General features: G+C 44.1%; 1 protein-coding gene across 2 annotated transcripts in view; it reads right to left on the reverse strand.

Moving 5' to 3' along the window:
* Window positions 1-6,369: 6,369 nt before the first annotated feature.
* The window catches only part of MASP1 (mannan-binding lectin serine peptidase 1 (C4/C2 activating component of Ra-reactive factor)), a 76,670-nt gene continuing 72,091 nt past the window's right edge, over window positions 6,370-10,948 (reverse strand). Inside the window, exon 16 of one of the 2 annotated variants that reach the window (XM_011961594.1) lies at window positions 6,370-10,551. In XM_011961594.1, coding sequence (XP_011816984.1) covers window positions 10,361-10,551 — 191 coding nt within the window. In that variant the 3' untranslated portion in view covers window positions 6,370-10,360. The remainder of the gene's footprint in view (window positions 10,552-10,948) is intronic. The other variant, XM_011961593.1, reaches the window with a different exon arrangement.

Raw genomic sequence — 10,948 nt, forward strand, 5'->3', positions numbered from 1 at the left:
CCACTTAACCAATCTCTAAAGAGTTTCAAACTTTCCCTAGTCTTTTTGTCTTCTAAGCCTTCATCAGAATCTAGGCATTTCTTAGACTGCTCCTCCAAATTCTTTCAGCCTCTGCCCATTACATGATTCTAAAGCCAATTCCACATTTTCAGGTATTCATTACCAGCAGCACCCCACTCCTTGGTACCAATCTTCTGTCTTAGTCTGTTTTCTGTTGTTTCTAACAGGATACCTAAAACTCCATTCATCCATTGAAAAACATTTGAATTGTTTCTACCTTTTGCCTATTGTGAATAATGCTTTCACAAACATTAGTGGACAAGGATTCATCTGTTTGAATTCTTGCTTTCAATTCTTTAGGTAATTTTGTTGTTGTTCAAAATGGGGCATTTGGAATACAGCCACCTCTTCCAGTCTTTGCAGACTGGCTTTGTGCCAGAGAAGCTCTTCACTAATTAGCTGGGCATGTCCTGTACCTAGGGATCAGCTAGAGGTGAAAGCTTGAAGCCTTTTCAGTTCTTTTTTGAGCATGCATCTTGCCTGGGCCTATGGCTTTTTCAATTTCCCAGTATACAGGTCTGCTTTTGAATGTCTTCATTTCCCAGAGTCTCACTCCAGCTTCTCCTCTGGGTCTTAGATGATCTATTGTGTAGCTCCACGTGTAATGTCTCACCACGGGTGTCTGTGGGTCTGCAGTTTCTCTGAAGCTTTCTAAAGCAGACTCCCCTGCCTGCGACCCTAGGTTAAAGAGAGAGATCAGCCCTCCAGGCAGCCCCACAAAGATGTTAAAATATTGCAGATAAGGTCTGATCTGCTCCTTCTGTTCTGAGGGAGGAAACTGGGCATGGGCTGCTGCCTCTCCCTTGTGCCACACCAGGGAAAGGGTGGCTCAAGGGTGAGTAGAAACATCACGAATTTCCTGATGTTTCAAATGTGGCTTTTTCTTGACTGAGTATTCACTTCTTTGCTGTGGACCTTTTGTCGTTTTCCAACACTCCTATAAAGTTAATTTCATTGGGTTTCTGGTTGTTGTAATGTTTCTAGAGGGGAACATGGGTTTGGATCTGCCTCGTCTGCCATTTCACTGCAACACACTCAACTCTTCTCCCTGTTCTTGCCTTCCTACAACCCGGCCTCCACACAGGGCCATAATGACACCTCACACATGCTGTTCCATCTGTTCCTCTTGTCTCTTTGCCAGGCTAATTCCAACTCATTCCGTTTCCAGCCTACACTCTTTCCTCTTCATTTTATCCATTTGAGAATAGAATAGATGCTCCTGCTAAGAACACGTATATTTCTCTCTGCTTTCCATTTCATAGGCTCTCCTTCCAACTGTAAGACTTTATGATTCTCAAAGTCTACTTAGGGAAGCAAGTATTTACCGAGTCATGGGATGTTAGAGTTGGAAGAACCATTAGAGACTCAATCGCTTCATTTCAAAAATGACAAAATGTGATGAGAGGGTGGGAGTAACTAACCCCAGGGCCTACTGTCAGGTGATGGTAGAGCGAAACATCCAAGTCTCACCTAGTTTTAGTCCACAACTGTTTCCCAAGACTCTTCCTGATCTGCTAGGAACATGTTTCAATCTAAGGAGGCCTCACCTGCCTCTCTTATTGCCTCTTATACTTGCTACATATGGGGAATTCTAGGTTTGCTCATGGGCTTTGCTCCTGTCTTGGCAAAGATTCCTCTGTGATTGTTCTTTCTTTGCACACATTGCCACATGCCACATAATGAACTTGTTAGATGTATCTTATGTGTTATAAATAAACTCCTCAGGGAAATTCCTGGATCCTGGGCCTCTCCCACTGCAGCTTTTGTTTGCTTGTCTTGATGTTCAAGCCAGGAATAGAACTACAGGCACTGAATTATCGTTCTAGAGGCTGAAATTCCTGGTGTAGGGTTGGGAAAAATTGTTGCCTTTATTGCTTTCCTCATGCCCATCTGGACAGAGACCAGCTCAATGAGAGGATTCTTCCTGGGGATCAGGCGCCCTGAGAACTGAGAGGCCTGCCAAGTAAGGAATATGTCCAACATAGTAAGTCCATAGACTATCAGAGCTATATGACAAATTAGAGATGCTTTGAGCTAGGGCCCTTATTTTGCAGATGAGAAACTGAAGCCCAGAGGAATAGGAAACTTGACCAGCATTGTATATCATGGGGTAATAGAAGATCATGAAATTTGGGGTCAGAAAACACTTGAGTGCTGGTTCTGCTACTTACCAGCTCTGTAACCTTAAGTAAGCCTCATTTTCCTCCTCATCAAAATGCAAATAATACTATCTGCCTTGGAGGGCTATTGCCAGGAATAAAGAATATCCTGTCTGTGATAAAGCCCGCTATAGGGCACATGCTCACTGAATGTTCATGTTTTTCTTTCATCCTCTTTCCCTTTTAATTTGCATCTTCCTCTTTGAGTCCTGAAAGGCTCTTTCTTCTCTGTGATTTCAGTTAAGCTTGGGTTGGTAAATACTTGAAAAAAAAAAAAAAGGCAAGGGTTAACTTTGCAGCTTGGAACGGGTTTATTTTAATATATGTAGAGTTATTTATTTTCTTCCCTCATATTTATTTCAAAGCAATGATTTCATTTTTCCAGAAGCACATGACCACTCTTCATTCTTCAAAGATAGCTATTTAAAAAAAATATCTTTAAACAGAAAACACCAGTGATTTTCTGGGCTCCATTCCCATTGGCTGGAATACCCCAGAGGAATTTAGTTTTTTTTTCAAGTCCCATTCTGGTTCTCTGTGGGACTCCCAGCTAAGTAATTTCCTTTGGAGTCATTTTTGGCATTGCCTGGGTACTGCCACATGCACCAGGGAAATGAAATCCGCCTCTTGTATGACTCTGCCATTACAGAGGCCTGTGGAGGTGGTTGTGTTAGTGGTTGTGGTATAGAAGAGCTCATTGGCCTGGGAGTCAACAACCTTGGTTTTCAGATCTGGTTTAACCATTCTCTAGGCTGCTGGCCTTCGGTGACATGGTCTTTCCTCTCCCCTGGATATCAGTTTCCTTATTTGTAAAGCAAACAGATAAAGTGCCCTGAAGGGTCTCTGCCAGCTTTGGCCTTAATCACAAACTACTACTTAGCCCTGTTTTGGGGGAGGAGAGGAATTTGGAATGGTTTCCTAACCCTGACCCTTCCAACAGTTGAAATATCATGCCTGTAGTTGAGAGGAGGTGCCCAAGCTAGAGATGAAATTGGAGAGCCATCAGCATTTAGGTGGTTTTAAATGTCATAAGCCTCGATGAGATTATTTAGGGAGTGAGAGTAGAGAGTAAAGAAAAGAGGCCAAAGAGCTGAGCCCAGGGAATTCCCATGTAGAGAGGTTGGAAAAATAAGGAGAAACCAACAGGGAGACTGTGGGGACTGAGACACACAGAACAGGATTCCCTGGGGCTTTCAGAGCCTTGGGAGCAGAGTGAGGACTGGAATCCAGGCCTTCACGGCCAGGTTCAGAGCTCTGTCTACTGGCCCAAGGCTCCTTCTCTCTCATGGCACCAACTACTTCTCGTATTGGAATCCTGCTGATGTCCCTTGCATGGGACAGACACATCGTTTCATCGAATCTGAGCAGGAGGTGGATTTTTGTCTCTATTTTTTTTTCAGTGCACTTGAAGCACTTCATAATTTTAAAATGCACTCAAATGAAAAGACTTGGTGGGAGGCCCAGACTGCTATCATGGATTTGGGCATCAGACATGCAAACTCAGACCAAAGGGAGATGTTGTCAGAGTTGTTAAAAGAAGGATTCTGTTGTCTTGGATCCCATTGGCAGGCCTGGGCCACATGTGAGCATTTAACTGGCAGAGATTAAATAAGCCAGATGGTCCCAGGCGATGGGCAAGATGGGATAACGTCACAGGACAAATAGCCCAAGGGGAGAAGAGAGTCCTCACTTTCAAACTAGGTCAGCATCTTCTGAGACCACGGGCCTGGTCTACATCTACACTGTGACCTTCGGATCCCCAGGCTTGCTCTGGTTGGTGGGGTACCATAACCTCTTACTTTGCAGAGGCCTCCATTGGGACTGAAAGATGCTGGCGGGGAAGACATGTTTTTGCCCATGCTGATCTGTTTGTCATTCAGGCACTCATCCTGGGTGCCATCCAGGCCCGACACACCTTCCCATTGTCATCACACTGCTTTATCCTAATACCCCATTCCTCACAGAAGACTCCCTTGGAGGCTTTGTGATCTGCCTAGGTGTTGAAATGGTCCTGGTTCTTTTTCTTATTATCAGAAGCTCATTGCTAGGAATTAAGCTTGTGTTTCTTTTCTTCTTGAAAAAAAAAAAAAAAAATGGCAACACAGGAAATTGTTGCAAAGGCACGTTTGTCTCCTTCCCTCAAGTTCAGAGAACCCATGGCTTCCTTTCTATAGACAAGTGCTGGTACCAGTGGGTCACAGAAAGACCAGGACCTGGAAAACCATTTCTGCTTTTGGGTTTTGGTTTCTGCTCTCTTTTCTCTCTACTTCTCTACTAATTCACTGTGAAGTGCTAACAGAGGTTGGGAGTCTGTTAAAAGTGACTTCTCTAGGCCCAGCCCTAGCTGGGCCTAGAATCTCCAGAAGGCGATTCCTCTCCTTCCTGTAAGCTGGCCTGCCTCGTTCAGGACCATTAAGTCTCTTGCCTAATGTACTGTAGCCATCTTGAGTCTCCCTCAGTTCACTGCATTTAATGCCTCATTTGAAAGGGAAAACTGATCACATCTCTCTTTGGTTTAAAATCCTTAGATGGTTCCCTATTCCCAAAAGCAAGCTGTGTATTCCAGGCTTTTTATAATCCTGCACACAGAGATCTTCCCAAATGGTGTGATGTTCTTTCTCCCAAACTGTCTCTCTGGGGACCATATCACTCAGTTTACCCCAAAGCCCGGAGTTGTTTCATATCTCTGCTTTCTCGTATGCTACTCCCCGGTGCCTGGGATACTCCTCCTCTTCTTTGGTTTACTACTGCAAGGTAAAACAGCACTGTTCTTTCCAGAAAACACTAGTGCAGAAAGGTCTTAGCAATGGTATTGCTACTGACAGTCACAAAATAGTTTTGGATCATGGGCTACAATACCAGGGAATCTACCTCATCTCTGTATCTTGCCAGCTGAGTGACCTAAGTCAGAGGTTGCACACTGGCGGGATAGCCTAGAATAATGACTCTCAAATTGGATGTCCATTAGAATCACCTGTGGATCTTTAAAAATCCCGGTGCTCAGGCCTTACTCTAGGTTGATTATATTTGGATATCTGTGGTTGAGACGCAGACATTGGCATTTCTTTAAACTCCCCAGGAAATGCCTGTGTGTAGCCTCAATTGAGAACCACTGGTGTGTGAGTTAAGGGATTGGGGTCCGGAGTCCATCAGAACTGGTTTCAAATCCTGGTTCCTCTACACCCTAGTTGAGACATCTTGGTTCACATTTTTTTTTTTTTTTTTTTGATATGTAGTCTCGCTCTGTTGCCTAGGCTGGAGTGCAGTGGCGTGATCTCGGCTTACTGCAAGGTCCGCCTTCCAGGTTAAAGTGATTCTCCTGCCTCCCAAGTAGCTGGGATTACAGGTGCCCACCACCATGCCGGGCTAATTTTTGTATTTTTAGTACGCATGGGGTTTCACAGGTTGGTCAGGCTGGTCTTGAACTCCTGACCTCAAGTGATCCGCCCACCTTGGCAGCCTCCCAAAGTGCTGGGATTACAGGCGTGAGCCACCGTGCCTGGCCTACTCTTCTTATAAGGACATCAGTCCTACAGGATTAATTAAGGGCCCACTCTACTCTAGTATGACATTTTCTTAACTAATTATGTCTGCAATTATCCTAGTTCCAAATAAGTTCACATTCGAAGGTAGTGAGGGCTGGGACTTCAACGTATCTTTCCCATTTTGGCTCCTCTTGGCTGTGACAGTTTCTTAGAATGTCCTCGTTTTTCATGACCTTAACAGTTTTGATGAGTGTTGGTCAGGTACTTGGTAGACTGTCCCTCAGTTGGGATTTACCTGATGTGCTTCTCATGATTAGCCTGGGGTTATGGGATTTGGAGAGGAAGAACACAGAGGTACAAAGTCATTTTCATATGGCACACAAAGTCACATAGCATCCATGTGACTTAACACTTTTGTATTAACCTTGATTACCTGGCTGAGGTAGTGTTTATCAGGCTTCTGCATAGCAGAATTACAGGATCCTGCCCCGCCCTGCCTTTTATACTATATTCTTTGGAAAGAAGTCACTATGTGCTGCCAACACTTAAGGGATGGGGACTCATGCTGCATCTCTGGAGGGATGCACGATTTTGCATTTTTTCAAGGAGAGATTTGTCCATTCTCCCAGTTGATTTATTTGTTCAATAATTTATTCATGTAAGTGTGTCCTCATGAATATTTATTTTATACTTTGGGTTATTATCCAACGCTATGTTGTTTTGTTGCTCGACATTCCAGCTTTGGCCAGTGGAGCTCTTTCACTTGCTTCCTGTGCCCCTTTGACATATCCCCAGCACTGTGTAGCACTTTGAGCATTTCCTCACTTTCTGGGACTCCAAGATGCTCCAGGCTCAACTTGTGTGTTTCCTGCCCCAGTCCTGGAATCAGCCCTTTCTTCAAAGAGCCCGTGTTACTTTTATTGGATGATGATATTTTGGAAACCAAGACCTGCCCACTAAGAGTGCTCACTGCTGCTGGAGTGTTTGTGCTCCTAAGTCGGCCCACATTTTACACTTCACCGCACTTCAGGTTACTTACCTGTAAAAGGACGATAAGCATAGTCCTTTCATGACATTTTCTTGTGGAAAATTAAGTTAGAGAAAGTGTATAACCAGCAGATAGTAAATGCTCCAAAATGTTAGTGATTATTATTTCCCATATAACTTTTTATATTTGAGTAAACTTACAATTTTCTAAGTTCTTTCCTATCTGCTAATTCATCAGATTCAACAACCCCAGAAGAGAGGTTATTCTACAAATGTATAGATGAGAAAATTAAATAAATAAGGAAATCAACCTATGCTGCACCAGAATTCAAGTCTTTCGATTTTGAGACTTATTCTAGACCAAGATTGGTTTCCACCTCTGTCATATGAGTGGTCTACATTCCCCTCCCTGACTCTTGCCCAACTGTAGCTTGAAGGACTTCTTTGTGGTGGTGTTTCTTTGATTCCTGCTCTCCATGGAATAAGATTAACTCAGGCAGAAAGAAAGCATAAACTCCAATCCAGAACAGGCCACCCATAGACATGGCGTCATATTTTCTAAACCAAACAGTGAACATATGATTCAAATTTATTAAATGCCACAGATAATAGTAAATTTAACAAAAGGGTGGCATTTAATAATTGTAATGTGGATGCAGAAACATTGGCATTCTGGGATATTTGGATAATTTGCAGGAATAATAGGACAGGTATTTAAACAGAGCTGACCCAAAAACGTAAGACATGCCTTTGTATTTATAATGATCCTCCTATGATAGTCTCTCTCCCTTCGTGGTACAGTGATGCTACATGAATAGAGCAAAATGTTGGTAAATGAAAACAACTCACTAGAATCATCAGTGCATAAAAAACATACAAACAAACAGGGAGCTTGGATTCAATGCAGACGTTTATTGGAACTAATGTTTGTTTTTTCATAAGAACAACAGCTTCTGTTGTTCATAAAATCTGTGTGTGATTATTATTGCTAACAGCAGCACTCATGGTATGAAATTACAGCTTCAGTTATAGAGAGGTGGGTTTTGGTTGCACAAAGAGGAGATCTTTTTAAGTGGCAGCTCATTTAAAATTTTTCTTACTTCTTTTTTAAAAAATTAATATTCACAACCAATGATTCAAAAGGCAGCAATTTTAAAGTTGGAATGAGCTGCAATTGGGGATAGTGAGTTTCTCATCAGTAGAAATGCTCAAGAATGAGGTCGTGAAGTTAGACAAGGTTGTTGTCCTCACAGATACTCCAATCCTCTGCTTCTATGGCTCTGTGAGAGATTTGGATTTCTTGGACCTTAGCAGCAGTGCAGGAGCTGGCACAGCTAATAAGCGCTTGTAGATCATGGGGAAGCGTGGGTTCCATGGCCTATCTAGACATTTTCTCAGGATAAGGATGAAATTGCAATTGGAGGAATAAAAAAAAATAAGCTGGGTCCAGCCAGAAGTCAGTATTTGTGCACAAATCTTGAGGCCATTTCCAGTCCTGTTTAGAATTCTAACTTCAAGGAGAAAAGCTCTTTTTGGTGTTGGTTCTGATCCCAGAAAATGAGTCTACTGGACATGCGTTTTTGTGGGAGGGGCTGGTATAATACAGGAAATCTTGAGTGGACATTTACTATTGTTCTCCCTCCACCTGGAATGCCTTCTCTGTCTTACCTGTGGACAAGGCTCCAGTCCAGTCACCTCTTCTGAGAAGACTTCTTGATTGATATTTCCTCCCCCAAAACCTTCATACTAGAATGGTCTTTCTCTTACCTCCATGACTTTCCAAAACAGTACTTGGCAGGGTTTATTCCGTTACACAGCAGTCACTTACGTATGTTTCATGTCTCCCAGTAGGAGCTTCCAGAAGGTATGAATGATACTCTCCTCATCTCGGTAGTTCCCACAGCAGTCAGCACAGCCTGGGCTGTTGGGGTGTGCCCAGGCCGTGCTTGAAATGGGAAGTTATGGTGTCTTGGAATGCCTTGGGGTGATTCCAAAACAGCATTACAGTTCTTTGGCATTGAAAACGGAGTTTCTGCTAGCCTGACAAGTGTCTGATGGAGTTGGGTCCTATTGCCACCTTCCCTTTACAGAATAAACAGCAGGGCACAGAGGTAGGATGACTTCTTTATAGAAAAAGAGGCAGGCTGTGAATTGATGTTCCTGAGTATTCAGCCTGGAGCTTTATACATATACATATATATATATATATATAAATGTTCTCATTCTCCATTATCTTCCTCTTTTTCTTCAAGAGACTTGGAATTACTCCAACAGCTGCATACAGGTCAAGAGTTAAAAGCCCCTGGGGAAGATCAATTTCTATAACACACAAGACAGGAACTTGGAGATCCTGATCCCTTGGAGGGCTTATATCTTGGAGCTCTGGAGGGCATAAGGTCTCTAGAAGCTTCCTGAGAGGGGATGGGAGAGGCATTCTGCTTGGAAAACACTTATGGCCTTGCAAGATTAGGGAGTTCAGGGTGAGTCTCAGGGGTGAGGAGTTGGGGAATGGCTGCTTGGGGTCAGCTGTGGACATAGAAAGGAAGAGTCTAGGGGCCTGGCGTACAAACTCCCAGGGCCCACCTCGTGCAGCCATTTCCCAAGAAGGGAAAGAGGCCAGGGCCCAGAGCAGATGCTCTGCTTAGGAATAAGGAAGGATCCCTTGGCTTTCACTTTGCCTGGCCTATGTCCTTGGGAACCCACCCGTAGTGGAAAGGGGTGGATATTGTGGGAGCAGCAGCAGCATTTTGTCTGCATCAAAGTTCCTTTGAACCGATTGTAATTTTTGCCTTTTGGTTACATTGGCTTTACCTCATCTTATCAGGGGGAAAATGGCTTCATTGTATCTTAGATCGTCAGAGCTTGGAGGACCCTTTGAGATGAGGGAAAAGCACTTGCATAGGGTCATGCAGGGGGCTAAGGGCAGAGCTAGTTCTAGAACCTGGTATCTGCCTTTCCAAACCACAATCCCCAGGCTCCCTTCTGTCCCTGCTTCTCTCAGGCCCTCCCGCAATCTGGCGTCTAGCACATGTTCCTAGCTACATTGTTAGGGGACATACCACAGGACTCAGAACCTCGTGTGTTTTAGTTTTTAGGGGTGAGGGCGAAGATTGATGTTGGGAAAGTTGCACGGTGGCATACAGCATTTAAGGGTAGATGGAGGTGGTCAAGGTTGAGGGGAGAGGTGTGTCACAGACCAACCCTAAGACCCAGGCCGGGGTTTGTAAGACAGCTTTGTTTGCCTGGTAGACACACCGACCTTCTGCTAAGGCTCATTTATTGAAAACATAGGGTATGCTATGCACTGTGCTAAGTGCTATGCATCTATTAATTAATTTTTTCCTCATCAGACTTTTATGAGGTAGGTAAGGTATAGCATTTCCATCTTATGAAGAAACTGAGGTTCGAAGAGATGAAGTCACCTGCCCAGCACTGCAAACTAATAAGTGATAGAGCCTGGATTTGGCCTGGTGTTCTGAGCGCTCCCCTGCTCTGTCTCTTTAAAGAGAGTGAAAAGGGGGCGAAGATATCCGCTCTATTGCTCAGTAATGGATAGGCTGAAGGAAGAGGGAAGGAAGGGAGGAAAGGAGAAATGGCCGCTTGCATCGGAGGATTGTCCTCTGCTGCTGACTGACCACGACAGGTGGTGCTGGGGCTGAGGGGCCAAATTCAGTTCCTCAGTCTGGTGACCCTCTGGATCCAGTCCTTGTTGTGGTGGATGTAGGAGTACACTCCGTAGCGGTCCTTCTTCCCGCAGTCGTCACCCCAGGACACAGTGCCCACCAGGTACCACTGGCCTCTTTCTCTATTCAGGGTCACCATGGGGCCTCCAGAGTCACCCGCACAGGCGTCCTTTCCCCCTGGATGAAAAAGAGACGCAGATGAAGATGAAACGCCCCTTCCCAGCCCAAGTCTCCTTCTCCCACGTCTGGATTGTAGTTCAGAGAATTGAACACTAGAGGGCACAGCAGACCGTTGGACCCAAACCTGGGCTCCGGGCGGTTCTAGATTAGGCCACATCAAAGCTCAAATGATTCTAGAAAGCCCTGGTTCAGACTTTCTCCTTTTTCTTTTCTTTTCTTTTCTTTTCTCTCTTTTTCTTTCTTTTTTTTCTTTCTTTCTTTTTCTTTCCTTCTTTCCTTATTTCTTTCTTTCTTTCTTTTTTCTTTCTTTCTTTCTTTTCTATCTCTCTCTCTCTTTCTCTTTCCTCTTTCTGTCTTTTTTCATCACTCTGTCTCCTTCCTTCCTTCCTTCCTT

This window comes from Colobus angolensis, unplaced genomic scaffold (assembly GCF_000951035.1).
Source record: "Colobus angolensis palliatus isolate OR3802 unplaced genomic scaffold, Cang.pa_1.0 Scaffold56, whole genome shotgun sequence".
Lineage (NCBI taxonomy): Eukaryota > Metazoa > Chordata > Mammalia > Primates > Cercopithecidae > Colobus > Colobus angolensis.